The sequence below is a fragment of the Dunckerocampus dactyliophorus genome, chromosome 10 (genome assembly GCF_027744805.1).
Source record: "Dunckerocampus dactyliophorus isolate RoL2022-P2 chromosome 10, RoL_Ddac_1.1, whole genome shotgun sequence".
In the NCBI taxonomy this organism is placed as follows: domain Eukaryota; kingdom Metazoa; phylum Chordata; class Actinopteri; order Syngnathiformes; family Syngnathidae; genus Dunckerocampus; species Dunckerocampus dactyliophorus.
The window spans coordinates 25,048,326-25,074,819 of NC_072828.1; the positions used below are offsets into that span (position 1 = coordinate 25,048,326).

The window sequence follows — 26,494 nt, forward strand, 5'->3', positions numbered from 1 at the left end:
GTTGCATCCAGCTTGCTCTTGTAACTCTTCAACATGACCAAGTAACGTTGGAAAGGCGTCGGACTCCAGCAACAGTTTGGCGGATAGTCCAGCTTCATATTGGCCAATGTTCGCAGAGTGGTCCCGTGTGAAGTGCTGTTGACAGATGGTCATATTTTTCTCTTGCTGGCCGGGAATCAGCAACTCCAGCTACTTCTGCCTGACGCTTGCCTCTTTAGGCGCACCCGAACAAACATTTCCTGGGAGCCATACGTGCTAACACGGTCAACAGAGCAGAGCGAAGCAGAGCAGGGTGAGGGCAGGCCTAGAGCGCATGCCTGGGCATGCCCATATATGGAAGTCTGGGTTGCATTGAAGTCAGTGAAACTCGGTGTTAAGAAAAAAACACAGCGTGCAGAGCCATCCAAAACTGCTTTCAAGTCTCACTTCCAAATGCGCAAACCTCATTATCTGACACATTGGCATCGTTTAACACGAGAATGCAACATTGTAACGACATTTATAGGTCAGAAAAGAGGAAAAGCATAATAGGTCCCCTTTAAGATCCAACAGTGCAAAATTTAAATTCTTGCAGTTTTTTAGCTGGTCTTAAAATTTTCATCAGGAGTGTATAACATCTTAGCGTATCGACATGGGTTGGTTTTGCCTTTTTACAAAATTAAAATATCAAAAAGTGGAAAACGTTTGGACACCACAGATGTAGATGATACTCCGCTCTCATTTCGGTTCTGGTTTTTGGTTTCAAAGCCTCTATTATGTGCTACGTGACACTTGTGTGACTGTTTAACTAACGTGCATTTGCACAAAGGAGGAGGATACTTGTCCCCCCCCCCCCCCCAACCCCCCCCCCCCAACCCCCCCCCCCCCCCCCAAAATGTATTATCTTCCAGCAACATGTAGTTTCTGATTATTTTCAGCATAAAACAACTTTGTTTTCTGGGTCTGAGGCTTCCTCATAAATTATCAGCAGACAAGTAGTTGCTGACCTACATACACAGCCAGGGTGGGAACCGAGCAGCCTGTTTTACACCAAATTCTTGTTCATCTGTAGCTGTGCAGTCGTAATTGCCACCAAGCTGTCACCATCTTTGATGCAATTCTAAAAATCACATTAAAATCACATGCATCTAATGACAGCAAATGAATGTTGCCTTTGCAGTGTTGACGTCTTTTTTGCCATTCACGTGTGCTGTGTTCTTCATGTTTTAATACATTTCTTGAAGGGACATGAACCGACTCCAGGCAATACCAGTTGGCCCAGTTTCTAGTCGTTCAGCTAGTTTCTTGTTTATCTGAATAGCAGAGCTTTAATCCAGGTGGGGCCTCTGCATTAGAGACATGAAAACCTATATAAGCCGACACCAACCACACCCAGCTATAAAGTATGTGTGTGGGTATTTGTGCTGGGTGGGTGTAGGTGGTGGTAAGCAGGTTTAAATGCGCATCAGGGGCACATACTCATAGCACTTTATTTATTTTTGTATTAATGTCTCTTATGTTGTTGTTGTTGTGTTGTTGCTTAATTTATTGGTATTAATGTTTCTTCTGTTCTTATTCATTTTCTTGTGTTTTTCTTTCTTTCTTTTTTGGGAGAATGAACAGAACAAGAATTTCATTGCATAGCAGAACCACCAGTTTTACTGTGCATATGACAATAAAAACTCTTGAATCTTGAATCTAAAGTCACTGAACTGGTGAGAATGCAACATAAAGCGGTGAGGGAACAAATGGAAAATACAAAGAGAAGCAGACAAAAGGGAAGCTAAAAGGAATATAAAAGAAAAGAGGCAGGCAATAGGTTGACATGCACGTTTAGTGGTTAGAAAAGTTGAGGGTTGAGAGTTGAATTGTTAAGGACGATCTTGATTGGTTATCTTTGGTCAACCAGATGTCCCACTCTGATTGTCCTATCTGTATAATTTAGGGCGAGAAGGAGCTAGCTGGTTCCACTTATCAACGTTTAAGGGAGGGTTGACAGGTATGGGCCAAAGATACCCATCTCTCAGACTGCCTCGGCCTGCCTGCCAGTGGACTCTAGTCCTGAGTGAGGCAGTTATGAACGCCGGCCGCACCAACATGACCATGTCACCAAATGCGAGCATAAGCAGGCGGTGGGTTGCAACACCCAACAAAAAGCTGAGTGAAAATCATCCAAGTCATCCAAAATGTAAGCCCAGAAGCTTAAATCCAGTAGTTAAACATACTTGGCTCTTTTTAACAAAGGGGTTGTGTTGCTCATTGCAGTTCAGTGAAGTCGTCTCCTTGCAGCACATCTTTGGTAACCTTTTTGGTGTCTTTATGTCATTCATATTGTCTTTATTACATCTCAGCTGGTAAAGTGTTATCAGGCAATTATTTGGTCCGCTGACAAAAGCACAAGTGTGAACGCAAACTGGGCCGCATTAATGTGACCACTGAGTATCTTTTTTTCAATTTTTGGTTCAGACCACAGTACAGTTGTCCCTCGCCATTTTGCGGTTCAAATTTCATGGCTTCACTCGATCAGTTTTTCAAAAGTTATATTCATTAATAAATCATGTTGTTTTGTGGTTGAATATGGCTGATTATTAACTTATTGAATACCAAAGACGTATTTATGTTTTTATAAACATGAACACCCGATCCCAAAGACTATGTTTTTTTGCGTGAGAGGCAAAAAGAGGTGACGATGCAACTGCGCACTAAAAGTTGTCACTTCTAGAGCAGTTTTAAGTCATAAAAACGGCCGTAAGGTGGCAGAAGTGCATTTAAGTGCTCGGCATGGATCTTTTACATGTAAAAATACACTTGACAGCAAGGAGGAAGTGGAAGAGCATAGAGGAGTGTAGAGTACAAGAAGGTTACGCATTGTAGGGAAATTTTAACGCTTGCACACGCACACACACATATGTGCACACAGTTTAGTTCCAAATGTGAAAATTCTAAATAGTTCATGGTGTTATATTTGTAAATAAATTATTTTGATATAAAACAACCTTTTTTTGTATTGTTAATGTTGTGGTATAGCTGTTTAGACATTTAAGCTGTCACAAAAGCAAAAAATGTGTGTCAAAGTGAATGCTTGAATTTATGCTTTTCTGATGAAAGACAAGAGTCTCATCTTTTTTTTGGTAGGTTCAATGTTTATATAGCCATAAAAGACAATATTCTGTTTGCCTTGAAAAAGCCGTCAAAATCGTCTAAAATGGGCGGTACTGAAGGGGTTGTCTTTTGAAAAATGGCTGGGATTGAATGAGTTAATAAAAAAGATGATTTTTACCTACTAAATTAATCGTTTTTCAAGCATAAAATACTTCATTTACTATACAAAATGTATAGAAACTTCAAATAGATTTGATTTGATCTGATTTGATTCTGCATCTCATGTGTTCTGTCTGTTTTGAAATAGTGGAACTATTTTCTCCACAAAAAAAAATCTTGTTTACAGTTACGTTGCATTAAAACCGTGTCTTTCTTTTTGCATTGCAAGTATACTTTCCCTTTGATTCCCAGCCCTGCCATTTATCGATCAGTTCTTTTTTCGATAGTATCTATCATTTACTCACCTCAATTAAATGCAAAATACACCAACATTAGTGTAAAATCGAGCCTACCACGATGCTCACTAGCTCACGCATAACTAGTCAATCACTGGCGGCAAACTGCAGTCCCAGAATGTATCCGACATTTGTTAATAGAGGTGAACAACAGCCAACAATGTCAATGAAATGCTCCACCGTTCCGGATGTTCCATTTTCACGGCTCTGTTACCGCCTAATTGGTTTAGCATTCTGTTATTGTCACATGTAGTCCGACACAAAGCAGGATGCGTGTCCATGTCTGGGTTAACAGTGACTACTGAATGGTGCTTGAAACTGGATACAGAACTAAAGGGATACTGTGCGATTCACACACTTGACTTCTTATCAAACTAACCGTTCATCATACACCGACCGCCTACTCATGAATAAATATAGATACAAAAATCATAATGTTTATTAGTAGATGGACACTGTCGGGTATGGTATTAATTCCAGTGTTTCCCAAATATTAATTTATTTGTGGCCTGCCACGAATAAATTTGGACCGCCACCAATAGATTTGGCGTTACCAGTTTTCCCTCCTCATAAACACATTATACTGCGACTGTCTGTGAATGTAGCATGTAGTTCCAACAACAACAAATAGATGGTATTGTAATGCTGATTCCTAACACACCTCATACTTACCTGGTCTGCCAGTGAATAAGAAGATGTAGCAGGAGGGATCAGTGGTGGCAACACAGCGACTCTCTAGATTCTGTTTTTCAAAAAAGCGACTTAAATGTAGTGACTTTTTCTGCTCTAATCTACTTTTGGAGACTCTAACATGAAATCAAGTATCTCTTTTCTCACCAACCACCAACCAGCAGCCAGTTCTGCTGTATTCGGTGAGACACACAAGCACCAGACTTGATCACCCGAACAACTAGCTTTTAGTGCAGGTTTGAATGATCTCTCAACAGACAAAATAATCCCTAACGTGGGTTACTGTTGCGTCCGTAACCCACGGCAAAATAAAACTCAACCCTGAACCCACGACGTCACTTCCTGTCCACACCTGAGCACATTTTTAGCAACAGACACGAGTAAGACTTATTTATGTCTTAATTGGCTATTTTTTGTTATTATGTCTACTATATTTGTTAATACCAGTGTTAAGGTTACTATAGGGTTGTTATTTCATGCCTACAGGAAATTCACGGAAATTCACTTACCACTGTCTGGACTGGAACCAATTAACTTAGATAAAAAAGGGATTAATGTATATTTTTAATATTGTGGGTATAGTCCACGATGGTATAAAAATGGTAACAATAGTTGTCCAGATGATGCGGCAAAGTTCTACACCACTGCAAATTACAACCACAATAAAAACCATTTGGTGAACTGTATCAAATCCGAGCATTATTATGTTTGTAATTTTATACAGGTCTTTTACTGGATCACATTATATTGTGCAGTTGTACTTAGTGCTGTGACCGGTTGATGTATGAAAGGCTCAATCTCCCATCTAATTGTACAGAACACATGCATTATTTTTGCATGTTTTAAATAGATTAATAAGCCTGCATTAAGCACTCAGGCATGTCTCCATGTGACAGCAAAACCAGCAGCCACTTGGGAAATATTTGTTCGGTGTGATTAGGACAGAGAGGGAGGGATGGAGAGCAAATAAAGAATAGTTGGCCGGTGGGGGATGGGTGTGAGGGGGTCATTTCCAAGATTTATGGTGCGGCACTTCACAAAATGCATGCATCCTGTAATTAAAACTCCCCCTTGTCTCCAGCAGCCCTGTACATTAGCAGGAATCCCCCACCACCCCATCTCATTTAGGCCTCTTCAATCCAACAACCCCCCTCTCATTCACGCACACACATACACACACAAGATAATAAGATCTGATGGCAGCTCTAAGTCTCTAATGAGGGCTGAATGCCACAATGAGGGCCAGTCTGTTACTGGTTAGAGGTCACTTCTGTCACATCCTACACAACTTTAGCTGTACAAGCTTTTCATTTTCTCTTGGTGGCAGCTTTAGGCGAGCACACAACCCTTAACTGTGCTCCCAGACATAAAAGGCAGAAGTCCTAATATGCAACTCCAAGTATTCCTTTCCTCCCATAAATGACCCGTTTGGGTTTACTTTGCTGGTAACTCTGTGCAATGCCTCAGTTACAAGAAAGGTTCAGTTGCTAAATAAAGACTAGAGTTGTTGAACATTTTGTTTTATTTCCTTTTCTCGCAAATCTATCAAACATTCTTCAGCTTCACTGGTGTCATAGTTGCATGTGCATATGCTCAATATACACGTGGAAGCGTAATGAACATTTCACAAGGGCAAAGATTAACCGAGTAGCAATCATTACGTGAAATCCTCTTCCAGAATTTATTGCCTAACATTCTGTTTATAATGTGATGTTTGTCACAACTTAAGACAAAACCCTGACACATTTGAGGGTAGATGAGAGTAATAATACACTAATGATGCGAGAAGCTGAGTGTGTGTAGGAAATTGGCATAAAACTGATTCATTGACCATCAGAATGGTTGATAAAAGATTAATTTTCCATCAGTCGGAAAATCAATAGTCGTTTCAGCTCTAGAGCCTAATGGTGGGTTGTGTCATGTATGGTCAGAGGTTAATGTCTTCCTGTGATATTTGCGCATGTGGGTCAGCATGAGGCTCCATTGCCATCACTTAGTCGTTGATGAGAAAGAAAAACATGACAAAAAGGTTGAGCACCACACGTCTCTCCACGCAATAACTACTGGTTGCACAGCCAAACTGGACCGGTCAAAACAATCGTGGACTCAATAGGCTCCTTGTAGTCCTCAAAGTGGGCGCCCCACTTTTACTGCAAACTTTCACTGAACTTTCCGGAGCTCGGGGCCCTGCCAGCAGCTGGAGCCGCATGAGGTTCTCATCAAATCTGGCTGGTCCAAATCATTTCAGATCATTAGAGTTCTTTTGTGCATTTCTTTGCAATCATGTTGACACTGGTTGCCACAGTGCCGACTGTGGTATTACAACTCAGGATGAGGGATATTTCAAATTTTGGTATCGATCCAATGCCAAGTAAATACAGGACCAGTCTTGCCAATACCGCAACTGATACCGATGCTTTTTACTTGAAATGTAGCAAGATCATTGAGTGATTTTATGATTTTTGCATTTTTATTTGTTGATCATATTTACAATCAGGGCCGCACGGTGGCCTAGTGGTTAACACCTTGGCCACACAGTCAGGAGATTGGGAAGACCTGGGTTCGAATCTCCGTTGAGCATCTTTGTGTGGAGTCTGCTTGTTCTCCCCGTGCGTGTGTGGGTTGTCTCCGGGTACTCCGGTTTCCTCCCACATGTTAGGTTAATTGGCAACTCTAAATTGTCGATTGGTGTGAATGTTTTTTTTTGTTTTTTTTTTGGCTATATGTGTCCTGCAATTGACTGGCGACCATTCCAGGGTGTACCCCGCCTCTTGCCCGAAGTCAGCTGGGATAGGCTCCAGCATACCCGCAAGGATAAGTGGATAAGTCACACTTTTTTTATATGGTTTGGCTGGTCCTGCGACTTATACTCCGGAGCGACTTAAATGTTTTTTTTCCCCCCCACACTGACAGCCACGAGACGGTGCTTTAGGCTTGTGTGCCAGTATCTGCTAATCCTATCACTCTTGTACCACTGAATATTCCCAATGTAAACATGAACATATAAAGACAACTGAGAAAGACCGAACACAAATGCCGCCAAAAAGAAAATCTTATTCTGCAGATTACAAGCTGCAAGTAAACTAGTTATGTTATGTTGTTTAGGCTATCGTTATCGGAATAACTTAATGTTACGTTAGCATATCACCTTTTCACGTTACGTTATCAGAAGCCGTTAACAGAAAACGTCTGTTCTTCGGCTCTGATTTTATAAAATAAAGTGCGATTTATGTTTTTTTTCTTATTCATTGTGCATTCTTGGCTGGTGCGACTTATACTCCTGGGCGACTTATATTCCGGAAAATACGGTAAATATGCCAATAAGACAATTTAACAGTATTAATAAAATAATACACTTATTCACTTTTATTGCACACAATTGTTTGTCCAAAGTAAGTCAATAGTGGAAAAATAACCAAACAAAAACTATGATTGGCTCTGATTCATTTTTGCCCCAAAGCTCTCTTGTGAGTTTTTGTGAACAATATAACCGTATATACTGCAAATAACAATATCAATAATGTAACAATATGAACAAGACAACAAAAAGACATATACTAAAATGAACATAGAAGGGGACTGAAAAATATCAATCCCATCATGCTCGTAATGATCGAATATTTGATTGATATCGATATTTGGATCGATCCGCTCACGCCTAATTACAACCATGTTCTGTTCTGTTTTGTTTTGTTGTTGCTATTGCTCTGCTTTTCATAGTATCCCGTTGTCTTTTTTTTTTTTTTTAAGTGCAAACACTTCATCTTCATCTGTCGCCCTCTTCTTCCTCTCCACAGTTGTATGAACTGGATGGAGACCCAAAAAGAAAAGAATTTCTGGATGACCTCTTCAGCTTCATGCAGAAGAGAGGTAAGCAGAAAGAGGGGCCATGTTGGACTAAATGTTAATCATTTAAATATATACAGTATTTTGCAGCTATGCTTGTATGTATGTGTGTGTGTGTGTGTATATGTGGTTTGGTTTGGTTTATTTGTTTTGGACATTCCTAACAAAGTTACATGAAGCAACATCACATGGTTTGAGTTGCACAATTCAACATGTCCAAAAAGTAGGAGGAAGAAGTCATTGTCTTAATTTGCACAATTGGCAACAACACGTGTCATTTTTATGGATGCTGTGGGATAAACAAAAAGTGAACAAAAAAACATTTAAAAAAAAAGAACACCGAAAATGTTTAGAAATGCAAACGACCTTTCGTCTGTTGCTTCTTTTTGTGTTTTGTTTTACACAAACAACACGAAGCAGACCGAGTGCTTGTAGATTGGATGGGTAGGGCTCAGCAGCACCCGCTGCTTGTGGAGAAGAGCGACGCATGCTTTCACGTTAGTCTCCAAAGGTGTCCGATAAGATCAGAAAAATTCACTAGATTTGTCTCAAGTTGCTTTTTTGAGAGAGAGTCTAGAAGGGTCTAAACCAGGGGTCACCAATGTTTTTTCTTGAGAGCTACTTTTAGAAAATGAAAATGGCCACGAGCTACTCATTTTTGTAGAAATGATTTTCATACCTTATTTCAACCCAAACAAATCAAATATGCTCGTTTTACCAAAACATTCACAAAATGCTGGTATCCACAACTCGCATTTTATGTTTCAGAATACATTTCTTTGTAGTGTTCTCACATTATTAACTGAACACCTGAATGAAAAGCAGGCCTGCGGGCGCCTCATGTGGTCGTGGGGGGCTACCTGGTGCCCGCGGGCACTGTGTTGGTGACCCCTGGTCTAAATACTCGCTAAATATACTTGCTAAATTGTGAACACTGATCTTATTCTCTGGCAGACCAGGTGCGTATGACGTGTATTAAGGAGCAGAGTTACGATGCAATCTACTGTACAGAGTTCTAGTGAGCTAAGATGTATGTTTTATTCAATTATACCAATTATACTGTTCATATTTGTTTTGTGAAGTACCTTGAGCAACCGTTTGGGATGTTGTAAGGCGCTATACAAATAAACTTTAATTTGGCTTGATTTGATTCACACATTCACATAATCCCATTATAATGTGTTTAGGAGCAAGGGCGAACAGATAGCACCAAATGTATTTGTGGCTGACTTTTTAGATTTATGTACATTCATCCCTCGTTTATCGCGGTTAATTTGGTTCCAGACTAAGCCATGGTAAGTGAATTTCCACAAAGTAGGATTCAATATTAATAAATGGGACATTTTCATAGTTGCAGCATAGAAAACCTGTTAATGAGTTTCTAAATACAATCTTTACCATTATCAGAGCCCTGTAGATATGAAATAACACCCCTGTAATCACCTTTACACTCCTGTTATTCTTTGTGTACACCATATTGTTCAATTGTAATACAGGAATCAACAACTCCAATCACTTCTGCCTGATACTTGCTTCTTTAGGCACACCCGAACAAACATTTCCTGGGAGCCATATGTGTTGACACGCTGAACAGAGCAGAGCGAAGCAGAGCGGAGGGAGGGCAAGCTTCCAGCGTTTGCCTGGGCATGCCCATATAAGGAAGTCCGGGTTTGCATTAGCGTCAATGGAACTTGGTGTTTAGAAAAAAATAATAATTAAAAAAACTCTGTAAAACATAGTGTGCATCCAAAACTGCTTTCATGTCTCACTTCCAAATGCGCAAACTTCATTATCTGACGTGTTGGCATTGTTTAACACGAGAATACAACATTGTAACATTTATAGGTCAGAAAAGAGGAAAAGCATAATAGGTCCCCTTTAAGTGTTTCACACCAGGGGTGCCATAAAGGGGCTATTAGGACTATTCAAAGGGCCCCTGACTGACAGTGGGCCCAAGAATAGGTCCAAATTAAAATAAGATGTTGCTATCTGTGTTGAGATACTTTTTTTTTCCAAATATAGTCTTAAAGCGATACCTTTGTTTTTACTTGTATTTGGCAGCAAAAGTTAAATCCACATTGATCAAAAAGTAAACATCCATATTGATCAACCGACCACCCTCCTGTGTCTGCATGAAATGGGTGCAAAGTACTAAAATCAAATCTGGTTTTCAAAAAGGAAAGTGAGAAAGGAGAGGGAAGAAATGCAAAAGGAGATTGGATAGTTGAAAAACTGAATCATCCAGTATTTAGAAACAAAAGTACATGTCCTGTTTTGAGTTCAAAGGGGAAGCAATTTGTCTCATATTACCGTGAGAATCAAAAATAGTAAAATGCCAATAGGATTAAATAGCATAATCAAATTAAATAGCAAATGACATAAAAGTAGCTTTTAACAATCAGTTAAGTCCTAGTGATGTAGTGACCACAGCTGCCCAGTGGGGGCCTATGTAATTTTGTTTTCATGGGACCCAGAATTCTTGGCGGCGCCCTCGTTTCACACAGTTTTTTTATTTTGTATATCACACATCCATTGGACAACCTAAATAGTTGTGCCGGAACACACTGATATACAATATGTATCGAAATTAACTTTTTTGGAGCGGGGGGGAGAGATTAAAAGTGGAGCTGTAATTGAAGCTCTTTTAATAGAAATTAGATTTTTTCCTGCTTTATTATTTGTAGCGGTGGTGTCTTGAGTTGATTTTGTGCCATTCTGAAAGCAGTATTGTGTGATTGGCATGGCAGCACTGAAACTGATTCTTATCTTGTCACATATGATCTCCTCACATTATGTGCAGCCTGCACTGTCCCAGAGATACCGTGACTCTTTATAGTCTGATACAGAGAGGGTGATCCGCCACAGAGGCGACCCAGAACTATGTGCTCATCTTTCACTCGGATGGGTGGGGTTTTCATTCAATTCAGAGATGATTGCTTTATGGTCCTACAGTCTGGTTCCCAGGATGGGCGCAAACTGAAGCGAATACATTGTTATCAACTCCTGGGAAGGGATTGTTTTACCATCCTACCCAACAGTTCAAACACTGTCTCTACACTGGGGCAAAAAAATAAGCAGTGTTTTTCCAGTTTGGTAGCAGAAATGCTGGAGGGTTCCGTGTAGATGAGTCCCCCTTCATAAATACCAGGTGCTTTGTTAGTGTGACAAGTTGGTGATTCATGGCTGACATCGAGCAGGAGCCAGCAATAGATGATGTGAGACAATTGCTGGTAATGAAAAAAACTGCCACTACATGTTGTGTCACAACCGCCCTAACCATAGCTGGGCGGGTCTGTCGAGCCTGCTCGGAGGAGCTGGGTACGCCCTCTGCAGGTTCAAATGTGTTATGTGCGCGTGATCAGCCCAATTTATTGTGTGTGGAAAATGAGGTTACCTTCATATATCTTGCTGCAGGCACCCCGGTGAATCGTATTCCCATCATGGCCAAGCAGGTGCTGGATCTGTACATGCTGTACAGGTTGGTGACAGAGAAGGGCGGCCTGGTGGAGGTCATCAACAAGAAACTGTGGAGGGAGATCACCAAGGGACTTAACCTGCCTACCTCAATCACCAGCGCAGCCTTCACCCTCCGCACACAGTCAGTATTCACAAAGCCTTGTTTCCCATCTACTTGGTGTGAACTCATCTCCATGACTAGATTTTGTTGCCATTTAACTTGTATTCAACTTCACATACAGTAGCGGTGTCTAAACGGGCCACATACTGAAAAATCAAAAAGTAAACCGTATTTTGAAAAAGGCTAAAAATAAAAAATAAAAAAAAGACATTTTAGATTTAAAGGAAGACTGCACTTTTCAAAAAAATGTAGCCCATCAAGCCACAGTCCTTATGTGAGACATGAACACACGTCTTTCTCTTTTCTGTGCGTTCTTAAGATATAAAAAGAAAAAGACAGCTTAACAAGGTTTTATGGTTTTATATACATACTGTGAACATGTAGTAACAGGTACGTTCATGACAACATGCAATACTTAAGTGTTTACACCTACACCTACACCTAGCGTTAACTTTTCCAAACAATAACACAGCAGCAGTGGTGTCAGCTCAAATATGTAGCCTTACCTTTTTTGTAGTGGTATGAGGCGCTCTGAGCGCGACGCTGACGCGCTGCGGCCGAGTCTGTGGTGAAGTGTCAATGCGCCAGTAATGTAGTTCGATTGGCATAATGTTAATAACAATGTTGCTGTAGCTTGGTAATATGCACGTCACATTGTATGTAAATTGAGCATTGTTAGCTCTTTTTGGAGTCTTTTTCAGAAGGCTTTATAGGCGGAATAAGTGGGTCCCTTACATGCAGCACTGAGCTGTCTTTGTCTGTTTTTATGTCTTTTAGAATGCACAAAAAGAGAGACATACGGTATGTGTTCATGTCTTACATTAGGATTGTGGATAATGGGCAAAATTCCCAAAAAAGCGCATTCCAATGATTAACATTTTCAACCAAATTAATCACCGTATTCATTAATCGCCATTTGCAACTACTGTATGTCTGAAATATTCCCATTTATATTGTATTTTATGAACAGAAAGCTAAATGGCAGGACAGGATTATTTATGTTTGTGTGTATCAACAGCTCGAAATGAACTGAAAATTGAAATCAAGCTAGAAGACATGACACATGTGCCTAACACAAGTCTCTTTAATAGCAGCACAACATTGAATCACACTTTGACCGTGTTATGAGCAGTGGAGGGGTTGTGCTCCAAGACACCGCAGACTGAATTGAATTCACATGTTTTGCGTTTGTTTCAATACAAAACCTTTGTCAGGTTTGTGTTCTAAAGCGTGACAAAGCGTATTATTAGTGTTAGTGTCAACATTATTTTTCTTGTTACGTTACGCCTTTTTGCTTTTTTAATTTTTACTGCAGTTTTTAAAAAAGTACATATATATATTTCAAAACCAAAGTTTGTGCCAGCTTCCTGTTGTAGTTGACAAAGTGTATTATTACCTAGCGCCGAGGTTATGATTTTGCCGGCGTTTATCAGTTTGTTTTTGCTCAAAATAACTTCAGGTTCTGAATGGATTTGGATGAAATTTTCAAGAATTGTCGGAAACGGGATATGGAAGATCTGATGAAATTTTGGGGGTGATCCGGATCACCGTCTGCATCCAGGAAGTTTTTTTTTTTTTTTAAAGGATTCTTTAACATTGCGAGAGAGGACCATTTTCGGCATTTGTGAATATAACTCCACAAAAAAATGGTCAGAGCACAAAAAAAAAAGAAGCTGTTATAAAGTTTCCACCAGGTTCTATAAAATATTAAAGACTGATCCAAAAAATGTAGGATTATTATTTTGGTGTGAATCACAATACGGGGGAAACTATGGTGCTTGCTTCTCTAGTTATATTCGTATCAACATTTCTACTTGTTGTAGTTACAACACCCCTGCCCCTGCCCCTGCCCCTGCCCCTGCCCTTTTTTAAAATTTATTTTTGCTGTAGGCAGTTTTTTTGGGGGGGGTTATTTGTATTTTTTGGTTTAAGTTCATGTCTTCTATGTGCCTGCTGCGAGTACATTCTCTTACCTTAAGTGTATTCCCGTTTAGTCCTTATATGTGCATTTCAATGTATTGCATTTAGGGAAGTTGATGGAATCCACAAAATTTTAGAGAAACATCAACGTCTCAACAAAATATAGATATTAGAACATTTTCTTCTGTGTGTAAAACCCGTGCTGATGAATACACTTCGCCGATTGTAAAAGTCCTCAAAAAATGAGGAAATGAAACCTAACTGTTGTGGCTCTAAAAAGGGGGCAGAATACCTCACTCGGGCCTGCCCCCTTTATTTACCAACTTTATTAAAATTGTAGAGAGAGGTTAGAAACTTTTTCCACCGAAGGCCACATGAGAAAACGTGGAAAATATCAAAACATGTTTAAGACTAGAAATATTATGGTTATTTATTTGGAAAGAAAACTGAAGCAACACAGTAGTCGTTTGCCACGAATAGCAACCAAAAAATGTATAATTTTAATGGCTTGAGATGCTTTTTCTGTTCAAGAATTCAAGTATATAACAATTTATAAAGAAAAAATAATGTGCTACTATTTATAGTGCTGCTATTTTATCTGTTTTTTTTCCCTCAAACTACATTTGAAAATGAATGGATGAATAGGTGGTGACCTCATACATTTGTTAAGCGCTGTAGGTCAACATATGCATTCAATGATATGCTAACTTTTCCTGGAGACCTGTTTCTTTTTACTGTTGTGCCAAACCTTTGTAATGCTCTGATGTGGGCTTAAGGTCTTTAATTGTAAGGTCATCCCTCGTTTATCGTGGTTAATTGGCTCCAGACCCGCCCAGGAGTGGTTGCCAGCCAGTCACATGACAGCCATTCACCCTCTCACCTACGTATGGAAAAACGTGTGTCTATTAGATGTGAACCACCTGACTCAGTTATCTTGTGTAGTTAGTTCCCGTCCCCTCATCTTATTTGATTGCAATCACTTATCATTTACATGAGTCACTGGATTTCTTATCCGTGGTTCAGTCCATTTCCATCAGCTTTGGCAGCATTTTTACGAGTCAGTTTTCCAAGCGAAAATGTTCTTAATAACTCTGCTTTTTCCACTCAGGTACATGAAGTACCTGTACCCATATGAATGTGACAAGAGGGGTCTGAGCAACCCCAACGAACTCCAAGCGGCCATTGACAGCAATCGGCGGGAAGGCCGCCGGCAGAGCTTCGGTGGCTCCCTCTTCACCTACTCACCCAACGGGACACCAACCATGCTGTCGTCACCAAAGCTCTCCACACCCACTATGGGCTTGACAGTTGGCACCAATGGGGCCTCACTCACCACCATTCAGAAGATCAAGAAAGGTGAACACCTTGTTTGTTTAAATGCATTCTTGTGATTTAAACTTATCAAATCATAGCCAGTAACATATTTTCCTTCTGTAACAAGGACAATTTTGATGTACCTCTGAGCTTTTCTGACACATTGTGTTGACACAACGTTATTCTTCTGACTAGAAGAGGGTGGTCAACCTCTCGTGGGGCTTGGTGTGCCTCGCTTACAAGCAGGAGCGTTGGCAGGTCACTCGGTGGCTGCTGTGCAGGCGGCGGCAGCCCAGGCGGCCATGGCAGCTCAGGTGGCAGCTTTGGAGCAGCTGCGGGACAAACTGGAGGCCGGAGAGCCACCGGAGAAGAAGATGGCACTGCCAGCTGAGGAACACCATCGGCTACTGCAGAGAGCACTGCAACACAACCTGCTGGCCATGACAGCACAGATACCCATGAACGTCCGCATCAACCAACTAGGTACTGCACACAGCACGTGATAAGTGCACTTAAGCATCTGTGCTTATATTTGGGAAATTTTGGAAAAAGGCAGATTGGGTGTAAAATCCAGATTTACAATTATTCCTCATCTGTAATATACACTATACAGAGATCCTTTGCTATTTTGCACTTCATATTTCGCAGTTTCACTCTAGCAGTTTGTCAAAAATGTATTAATCATGCTGCCTATTGTCAGTCAGAAAATATGCATATTTAAGCCAATTTACATTTTTTTGTCAAATTAAATTAAGCATTTTCAAGCATCAAAATGTACAAATGAACTAAAATACTAATATAAGGCATTCAAAAGACGCTGTGATGATCTGGAGTATTCTACACTGGTGTTTGTGGCCGTAACCCATGCCGACATCCGATACACAGGCCGTTATCTGAAATATTGGCCGATGACGGCTGTAACGGCTGATATACTGTATGAAATAAAAGCATCGATATACACAGGATACACTGTACATGAAAATAAATTCTTATAATACCCTTTGAATACGAGTCAATACGAAGAAGCAGAAGACTACTGAGTTAAAATACTCATTTAAACTTTTAATAAGTGTGTTTTCCCCCCAAAGAGTGCTTGCCAAACAGTGCAGAACACGACTAAGGACAAGGCTAATTACTGGTAAACACCGCAGCTGGAAACATTTCAAAACAGGACACGGCTACGGTATTAAGCAGTGCCTCGTGCGTGGAACATAAATAACAGTAGCCTACCAGAAAGGACATTCTCCGCCGTCATCCTGGGAACTAAAACCTGAACTGAACAGCATCATAATTCCTTCCTCACATACGCCGCCGATCTCTCTCGGTCTCTCTCTCTCTTTGGTTACCGCTCTCGGCATCTCTCGGCTTTCCATCATCCACCCTTTATTGTTTACTTTTACAACAATTTCTTCCAAATGTGTTTCTTTTGGCATCGTCATCAAAAAAATTGGTGGAAATTTTGTCCAGATGCTGTGCAGGCCAGAACAAATGTGAAATGCGTTCTCTCGTGTCCAGTTGTTTTCACCTTTCACCTTGACTCACCTTTCTTGGTAAGAATGCAGAATGCTGCCCTGGGCAATTGCGCATGTGCCCCATAGCTAGAACCGCCCCCTGCGTATTTATGTAATCTTGTCACATGGAATTCTCGGTTATCTTTGTGTATATCCGGAAGTTTGTAACTGTTTCCTTTTCGTCTCATAAATCTGAGACACCACAATGGTCCACCTATAAAAGCTTTCATCTTCTGTTCGGTGGCGATTGTTTTGGCTTTTGTGTATTTATCCAATCTTTTCTTACCTCTGAAAGCTTTTACTGTCTTTTTGCTTTGCTTCAGCTTTTCATGTTCATGTCTGCAACGTCTCACCTCACATTCATTGATTGTCGTCTTATCCGAAACAGCCCTGTTTCCTACTGTAAGACCGCCAGATGAATTCATGATTGAACAGTCTGACTACCGGGTTGTCACTGCACATGTGTACAACGCGTCAACATATGGGCACCGCGTCTACATTCCGGTACAGCAGGTGGCGGTATGCACCGAGACGTGGGTTGCGACCCGCCATAAACCTGAACAAGAAGAACATCAACGGATATGACGTGTTGGCCTGTCGTGCTGAGCTCTCATGAGATATGTTGACATCTTGCAAAGTTTTGGGTAACAATTCCTCCTACTACTACTGTCAGTGCTTTTCGACTTCAGGGGTTCCTGGTGGGGCTTTTGCTGCTGGACAATCATGTCTGAAATGTAGTTACTGGCTTTTTGTGTTATTTTAAAACTTTTGTACGAATTAGAATGCCTCATTCTTCTGTGTACAGTATATGGTGTTGCATGTATTACACAGAGAAGGGATGCAGGCAAGGAGAGATGCCAGAGGAATGGTGTGCACAAATGATGTTGCGCCCTTGTGTTTAGTCTGTGGGGGAGCTTGTCCACCTTGACAGCAGTCAGCAAGGCCAAGTCTACTAATTTATCATGAGAAGGAGTTGACTTGAGTCACTCTAGTGACAGCTGTCAACATTAAATTGTCCATGTCCATTAACAGAGTCCAATGACGACAATCAGCCTCACCAGCTCAGTTCAAGCCATCCATGTGAAGATGAGGAGGCTCAGTTCTTGAGAATCCTATCCAGTTGAATCCCAGGACCATAAAGTTTTATCCAGAAGTGGACTTAGGAACCACATTTCAAAGCGGAGTCATGTATTCTGTGCCACATCAGATACATCTGAGCTGGGAGAAACCTGTGGACCAGCAGCACTTCCTTATAGTTGCACGGATCATATCCATCTTGGTTGCTGGAGGGGATGTGCAGTCCTGCTGTCTTCACCCCCATATGGGAGCTTGGTGCAAGTCCTGCTTTGGCCAGACACATCCCCATGTAAACATCATCAATGGGAAGAAGGGGAATGGAGCGAGACATCTTGGATATGACCAAAGCTGTGTAGCCTGAAAGCAGGAAACCCCCACCCCCACAGTAGGGAGGGTATGAGTCTGACTCCTGCACCTGAACGGGGATGTAGTACTTGCTCCCAGGTGATCTAATAGGCCCCACATTCTGGATCAGATGGCCAGTGAAGAGGTGTTTGCTTCCACTGTTGCCTTTAAGGCTCTGGAGATACTCCACCATGTTGTCTGTCTGTCCTATAGAGACACTTTTACAATGTTTTTATTATATTTTTAATATATTTTTATTATTATTATAAACGTGCTTCCCGTCTTTTTTCACTCAGAACCTGCATGTCGTCATCGGGCATTGTAAAACGCTCCTTACATTAAAGCGGTTAAAACACAGCGTGGTGAATTATGTACACATCCAGCCCGAGTCGCACACATTGACAACCGCGCTAGCATGCTAAACTAAGCTAAACCCGCTAGCTTCCATTCACACTCCGCAAGAGGAAGTCACGCCAACCTTCGCCGGCGTTTATCGCCATTTCAACCTGTTTAGTTCGGGACGAGGTGGTTTTGTGTTTATAATGATTTTATGCCACGACTGAGCGGTCCGCCGAGTAAATAATTCCCCACACAAATGTTCCTTCTCCTCACGATGACAGCGTTTCATTCACATTGTGTCAATTTCCACGACATTCCGCGTTTAACAGTAAATTCCGTTTTTATTGGCCAATTCTGTGATTCCGTTAACATGGTAAACATACGGCCCTACAGGCTGTGGTGCACCGTTTACGTAAATACAGTTTGCCTCGGTGCGCAGTCATCAGCTCGGCTTGTTTACGTTTATCATTTATACCTGTATAAGTCATTTTCTTATCATTGGAAAAATTTATACTGGTATATAAAAATTATCGCCCAGCTCTAATTGGAATTAATTGAGTTAACTATGGACAAAATGAAATGAATCTCGATTTAAAAATGTTATCGATTGAGAGCCCTAGTCGTTATTATTATTATTATTATTATTATTATTATTATTATTATTATTATTATATTATTGTGCCTGTTGTGATCATTTAAACCTGCAATAAAAGACTGTTGTTCCAGAGATCAAGCCTGGTACTTGTCTCACAGAACAATTACTGACACCTAGTGACCAATATAGTATATAATACTACATTCAAAATTTGAATGCTTGTATTAGGCCTTTATAAATGCTTTATATTTGTATTTTAGTTCATTTAGCCATTTTTATGCTTGAAAATGGTTAATTTGGGCAATAAATAAGTACAATTTGCTTAAATACGCCTTTTTTTTATTTATTTTTTTTACTACTAATAGGCCGTATTCATTCAACCACAAAACAGCATGATTTAATTAACACATGTTTGAAAACTGTGATGCAAAATTCCAACCGTGATGTGACAAGGAACGACTGTGTTTTACGTCCAAGCGTGTTGTCATGCGGTTTGAGAGAAACGGTTAAAAAGTACAACTGTGTTTGTGGAAAATGAATAGCATGAAAGAGAAACTGCAGGGTATTTTCTTTAACTGTTTGAACTTCCTTATGCATGTACTCAATCAGAGAGCACAACTAACAAGAAAGAATGGTAACAGAAAAATGGAGCTTTAGGGGTTTTTGTTGTTGTTGTTGTTGTTGTTGTTGTTGTTTTTTGCCATTTTACCTCAGAATTTTGTGACCTGCTGTTCACACATTCTTTGGTTGGTTTCAGTTGGTATCTTGAAGTCTAAGACATGCTTGACATGTCACCACAGACCTCAGCACCTGACGGTGAACTAGTGGGCCTTTATGTTGACCTGTTTAGCGCATAGAAGTAGCAGGCGTGCAAACCAACATGCAAACACGCGTGTCTGAGGGAGATTCCCTCCCTCTCACTTGTTGGTTTCACGTCTGCAGATGTCTGTCTCAGTATAGATTTGACTTTTATGAATCTACACCCCGTATTGAGTCTTTGACACAACACATTCTCTTTTGGGTTGATCTGTCAAAACCAAACATTTAATACAGACTTCTTTTTTTTTTTTTTTTTTTTTTTTACATATACGTCTAAGTCCATGTCTTGTGCTAATACATCTTTTCCTGTTCTGTGCTTTAGATGGTAGACAGGACTCAGCCATGAACCTCACCACCAATGGCACAAACAGCATTAGCATGTCAGTGGAGCTCAACGGAGTCATGTACGCTGGTGAGTTGCTCCATCATACGTCACTGAATGTCCTGTTCACGGCTGTTTTTCTTCTCAATATAGATGGATTTTATCAACATGAAATAATACAATAAATACAGTAAAAAAAAATTTTTAAAAAAACTGTGAGTTTTGAGCGACTCGGCCAGTACTCGATCATTTCACAGTGTGTACGTTTTTAATATTGTGTAATTAGACAGGAGTTATGTTGTCGTTTCATGCTGCTTAGTGATAATGAGGAAGCTGACAACCCCTGTCGACACGAGTAGGAGTGTGACAATATGTCGATATGGCGATATATCGCGATATTTTATCTCCCGATCGATTATCGATATGCGCCCGCCAAGTATCGATAATTTGGATTTACGTAGGTTCGCTATAGACTGCCTCATTCATTATTAGTTCCTTTTGTGCAATTCCTTGGTGGTCCGTTAGGGGCCCGCCTCGCGGGAGCGGCTGGTTTGTCGGCGGAAGTCGACAGGCGAAGTAAACACACAACAGGAGAGAACATGGCGGACACGAGCGAAAAACAGAAGTTGAAAGATGCACCGGCAGCCTACAAGTCAAAAGTGTGGACGCATTTCGGGTTTTACAGCACTGATGGTGGAACAAAGCTGGAAACGGACTTTGCTACTGTATATGCAAAAACTGTTTCACAAAAGTTAAGTATAGTGGAAACACAACGAATATGCACGGCCACTTGCAGGCCAATCACCCAGAGCTGGTCCAGACGCCTCCCTGGTGAGGTGTTCCGGCAGGAGGCCCCAGGGCAGACCTAGGACACGCTGGAGGGATTACGGTATGTCTCACAGCTGGCCCGGGAACGCCTTGGTCACCCTCCGGTGGAACTGGGAGAGGTGGTCCGAGACCGGAAGTCTGGGCTTCCCTACTGACACTGCTGCCCCCGTAACCCCGACCCGGATAAGTGAAGTTGGATGGATGGATGGACAAAAGGCACAGTAGTATCCCTAATAAAAACACGGTCTGCTGTTGCGGCCATAAACACGGCAAACTAAAACTCAACTCTGAACCCCCGACGTCACTTCCTGTCTGCCACTCACTCTGTTCTCCTCGGGAACACGTTTATAGCAAAACACACAAAGACGAGTCTTATTTATATGTTAAATCAGTTCATGTCTAGAGGGCTCTCACAATGTTACAGGGTGTAAAAGAGGTTTTCTATGCTGTAACTATGAAAATATTCCCTGTTGGCAGAAATTCACCCATCACTGGAACCAATTCACCACAATAAACAAGGGATTACTTTAGATGACATTAAGATGTTAACTGTGATCATTTTCCGATTGATAATAAATTATTGTTGATATACAGCATATAGAAGCTCTCATCGTTGATACAATATACAGTATATGCTGATAGATAAATTATCATTTCACTTGGTGTAAACGCCTCCTGGTTTCTAACTTCTCTTTGCCTTGCAGGTGTCCTTTTTGCTCAGGCAGCAGCTGGGTCAGCCCCGTCGGGTGCGTCCCTCTCCAGCAAAGCTGTGGGCAGTCGCGTCGCTCCTCAGCCGCCGCAGCAGCAGCAGAACATACCTACCTCAACCTCCAACAACCCAGTGTCTTAACAAAGCCTCCGCCTTTCCCTTTTATTTTTTTAATGGTCATGCTAAGTGAAGCCAAAAAAAACAACCTCATTTTCTACATAGTCTATGCCAAAAAAAAAGAGAAAAAAGAAAAAAAAAAAGAAGAAAGCATACACACGGACACAAACTGTAACTCAGCCACTTGAATTACACACTCAGGTTTTTTGTCATCAATTCACCTCTTTTGTTCTTCATAGCCACAATCATTTTTGGAGGAAACTATCCCAACAGAGAGCCAGTATATGTTTAAGAAAAAAAAAAACGTATGTATGTCCAACCTGTGAATTATTTATTTCTGCATACATGTACAGCTTATGGAAGAACAAAAGAGAAGGTAATAACCAGAGGAGGGGTAATGCACTGTTTACACTCACAAACACAGCTACTGACTGACAGTAATATTTTAGACTCTCTTTATTTTACTTGTCGTTTATATTATTTTTATTCTCATTATTGTTTTTTTTATCATTTAAATCTTTATCAATCCTCTCACTGCAGGAAAACATCTATATATTTAGAGGTCTATAAAAAAAGTACAGAATATCTTCTATTTTTAATCAGAAAAGCTTTAAAAGTAATATAGGGTTTCTTCGGGGCGTATAACAATGCACCATTGTGACCTACATCTGTGTAAAACCAGATTCACACGGCAGCCGTTACAGAGCAGTCTCCTGCTTTGGGAAACGAGACCTGCGGTCCTATCGGCACCACATGTCTCTAATCTCCAGCGGGAGGATTTTTTTTTGAAGATTCTGCCGGCACTAATGTTTATTCTATTAATATATTTGGTTCCTGTGCTGGCGACCAGACGAGGTGGTAGCTGGACGTCCCTGCTGAATTCGTACATTGTTGTTTTCTCCACTTCCGCAGTAGGGTACATCAAGCTTAAGGCTGAATTATGCTAAAGGGTAGTCACTTCTTGGTCCTCTTCTAGGTCTACGGCGGGGCTGAGCGTGTGACTTGCAGTTCCATGCCAAGACAATAGGGGCAGTGTTTTCCTGAGAGTGAACAACCGCAACTCTCATGGACTACCCATTTAGCTTCCTGAAGCTGGAGCTGGTCGATGTGGACATTCATAGACCTGCTCACATTTGCACACAGTGGAACCTCTGGTAGCGTCATTAATCCATTCCAGAGGATCCGACTCAAACCGAAACGTGCGCTGATAGAAATACTGTAAATCCAATTCATCTGTTCCAGAAAGCCAAAAATATTAACACAAAACGTGTTCTTATCGCTTGATAGTTGGAAATGCATAGAAATGACCAAAGAAGGGGACAAATGAACGTTCAACGTCACCTTTTACCTTGATTGTTGACGAAGACGGCGTTGATGAGCAGCGAGGGAGGAGAAGAGGGATCCACGCGGACACCATCTTCGTGTTTTGCTTTGAGCTATTTGTTGAGTTCAGGAGTGTTTCTCACTGTCTTTACCTAAATGCTGGCACTTGCAACTTTCTTTGGCTCCGCTGTTGGGTTATTTTGCAGCCGTGATTAACAAGAAAAGCAGGGACTTTTTGTGGCGTAACTGTGTTAGTCGGCGAAGAGCTCCAGAATCAACCGCTGATGACATCATACACTGGCGACGGCGCTGGGAGACAATGACTTCCATTTTGTTAGCGTGCTAATATGCCGCCAACAAGGACGTTTTGTGATTAAAAATACATTGACAACACTGTTGGACTCTTGCAGTGTATTAATAACATAACAAGACGCGCGCCATATTGTACGCTAAGTGTACACGAACGGGGAAAGTTTTGGCTTACATTTTTGACGTAAACCGAAAAACATGCTAACCAGGGCATACGCTAACAGAGGTTCCACTGTACTGCATATCTGTTTTTGTTCTACCTGACCTTTTTGACGCTTTCCCAGGAGAGGGAAAAAAAGGATGTGATGTACAAAAAAAGCCGACCAATCGCAGCTCTGCGGTCTGCGTCGCCATTGACGCAAGGTTGGAATTTTTTGGAGGTACACGCCAGGCTGCACCGGAGGGTTTGGGGGGAGAGCAGCAAGCTGTGACGCTGTAGCATAATGAAGCCTTTGTTTTTTTGTCACTTTTGCTGGCCTCAATGGCGTGCTGGATGACCGTTCATGCAAACTTCACTGTTCCACACAATGTACCAAGAATGTTCTCAGGTGTCTGGCGCGTTTGCTACGCGGGAAGATCGGTTTCTATCTTACATTGTCTGTTTTTAAGCTCGTCTTTCTCGTGAAGTGCTTGTCTTAAGGTCAGATGCGTGTGCGTGTGTGTGTGTGTGTGGATAAAGCCGAAAGGAAACTGTGATTTCCTTTCAATCTGCTTAATTTGTGTTGTCGTGGAGACGCTCACTTGGACAATCAGGTGTCAGGAGGCGCGAGATGTGCTTCAGAGGACCTGACGGTAGTTTAGCTCATATCTGGCGCTTTCTGTGTTTTGTAGATGTCAGATACATTTGTTTGTTGTTGTTTTCTTCCGCATGACTTTGTGCTTCTGATCCAAGTGCTTCTTATATCCTGTGCTGTCTGGAGGACCATGTCCGTCTGAGAGCATTCTCAGGCGTAGAGATTGCTTAAAAGGCGCTTTTGACAATGTCTTTGCAGTTTGAAGTAGTTCCGTTTTCAACGTTGTAACCTTTGTTACCTCAGATTGTCCCTCATCCCATACCACACTATGCCAAACAACCTCATTCCTGCTCAAGCATGTAGCTTCTATTTGGAGGCCTTAAAGAGTACAGCAGTCACTTTTCACTGTTCCAGGCAAATATCACCAGATCGCTTTGATCAGGGGCCTTGCTTTACTGGCCTTGGCCGCCACCACCACCACCAGTTGCTCCAAAAGTAATGCTGCGCTGCTCACACGTGAATTGGAACTTCTGCCTTTACTTGTTTTATGACTTCAGGGAAAGTTACGGAGGACCACACTTGACGTTGTACAATTATGAGAATTAAGTCAAAATATTAGGCACACAACAGGACGCCCACATTCAACTAAATGTGCAATTTGACAAAATCCTCAACAGTCCTCAGGTTAAGTTTACAAACAATGAAATTTGCAATATTTTGGCACTTCAACACCGCCAACCATCTGTATGAGCGGTTTAATTAGATTTTGTAAACCAGGGGTGTCCAATGTTTGTCCACCAAGGGCTGCAAACTGCAACATCTTACAGCTTGTAAAAACAACCCACGTAGATATGCTAAGAAGTTCTATACTGCTGTGGGGAAATCTAAGAGCCCAGTGGTGAGGAAGTATTGATTTTTGAACTCTCAAAGTTGAAACATTAGTATTGGGTTGTTTAAAAATGAAGATGCAAATAAAGGACGTTTTTTCTTTTTCTGGAAATAAATGCTCTACATGACAATATTTTTTCTATTTGGAATTAGAGAAAATGATCATTCTGCAGTGGTTTCTGGGGGGAAAAATAGTATGAACTTTTTTTCCTTACATTGCATTTTTGCTGCAGTTTTTATAAATTGTATACCTATCTTAACATCCTTTTTGTGATTTTTTTTTTTCTCCTAAAATTGTGACTTAAATCTCATAATATTTTTACCTTCTTCTCGTACTATTAACTTTTTCCCAACCTACTTTTTATATTTTGACTTTTAAAAAGTATGTCTTTTGTTTTTATTATTATTTCAATTTATTCTGCTAAATTAAAAAAAAAATCCTCGTGGACCTTGATATTAAAACTTTTTTTAAATATATATTTTGATTTTATTCCCCAAAAATTATTGCTTTTTCCCCTTTTTTCAGGTTTCTTTAATTGCCAATAAAAAATAAAAAAAAAACAGTCACAGGCCGCAGTTTGGACACCCCTTGTTTAATGCAAATGCATTTTTTTGTTGGGTTTGTTCGGTCATCAACCACATATTTAATGATATTTTCTCATGGGTTTCTGATTGAAGAAGAAACAGTAGCCGCTGAACTCAGACTGTTGAATTTACGCTCCTGTGAGAATATTTTACATTCATGATGACTATTTTTGTAATACTGACTCTTTCTGTTGCTTTTTGGTGGGACTTTTGGATTTTCAGTGTGGCCTCCAGAACTTGTTCACGGGAACTTTTAAACTCTGCCACTTGTCCACAAGGGGCGCTGTCGAGTAACTTAGATTTGAAACTCTGCCACTTGTCCACAAGGGGCGCTGTTCAGTCATGGCCAGACCAGATGTGAGCATGAGGAGCATAAACTGCAGTTGCTCATGGCTGCCACAGCTGCTTCTTCATGTCATAATTAGTCTTTTCGTGTCTTTTTCAGGTGTCACATTTCATGAGGTGCCACCTACGGCTAAAAGTCAAGAACTGATTGAACATGATGAGTTCCATTATCCCTCAAGTTTTAGCTCAGGGGTGTCCAAACTTTTTCCAGCAGGGGCTGCATGTTGAAAAATCAAAAGATGCAGGGCGCCACTTTGATATTTTTATATATATATATATTGTAATTTTACAAAATGGTAAAATACTCACAAAAAGTCAGGGATAATCAGCTTTTGAGAATCAATGTAAAATGCACTACAACCTTTACAGGTGAACTTAATTTGAACTCCCCTAAGCTTTTTATTGTCGAACTGTTCAATGTTTCAGTACTTTTTGCACAACTTGCTGTTCCCTAACAAGGAGCTGGACAGAAAAAGTGTGTGATCCTCGAATGAACCAGTAAATGCCCTGGTTCGATTAGAATTTTTATTGAAACGGTCGTCTTCATCATGCTGTTCACATTTTTACATCATGAGGCGTCAAGACTCTCGAAGCTCATGGCCATGAAAACGTCACGAGAACAGAGAGCTTCCAGCGTCAGCTGCAAATTGCAACAGTAATACATGAGAGACTGCAAGAGTCACAGAAAAGCATCAAAAAATTGGTCAAATTAAGTTCACCTGTAAAGGTTATACAGTAATCCCTCATTTATTGTGGTTCCAGATC

General features: G+C 40.8%; 1 protein-coding gene across 2 annotated transcripts in view; it reads left to right on the forward strand.

Moving 5' to 3' along the window:
• arid3a (AT rich interactive domain 3A (BRIGHT-like)) overlaps positions 1 to 21,698 on the forward strand; it is a 65,237-nt gene extending 43,539 nt beyond the window's left edge. The window contains exons 4-9 of one of the 2 annotated variants that reach the window (XM_054788650.1): positions 8,024 to 8,096; positions 11,487 to 11,670; positions 14,678 to 14,925; positions 15,082 to 15,366; positions 19,892 to 19,981; positions 21,424 to 21,698. In XM_054788650.1, the coding sequence (XP_054644625.1) occupies positions 8,024 to 8,096; positions 11,487 to 11,670; positions 14,678 to 14,925; positions 15,082 to 15,366; positions 19,892 to 19,981; positions 21,424 to 21,569 (1,026 nt within the window). In that variant the 3' untranslated portion in view covers positions 21,570 to 21,698. Of the gene's footprint in view, positions 1 to 8,023; positions 8,097 to 11,486; positions 11,671 to 14,677; positions 14,926 to 15,078; positions 15,367 to 19,891; positions 19,982 to 21,423 lie in introns of both variants that reach the window. The other variant, XM_054788649.1, reaches the window with a different exon arrangement.
• Positions 21,699 to 26,494: the final 4,796 nt, after the last annotated feature.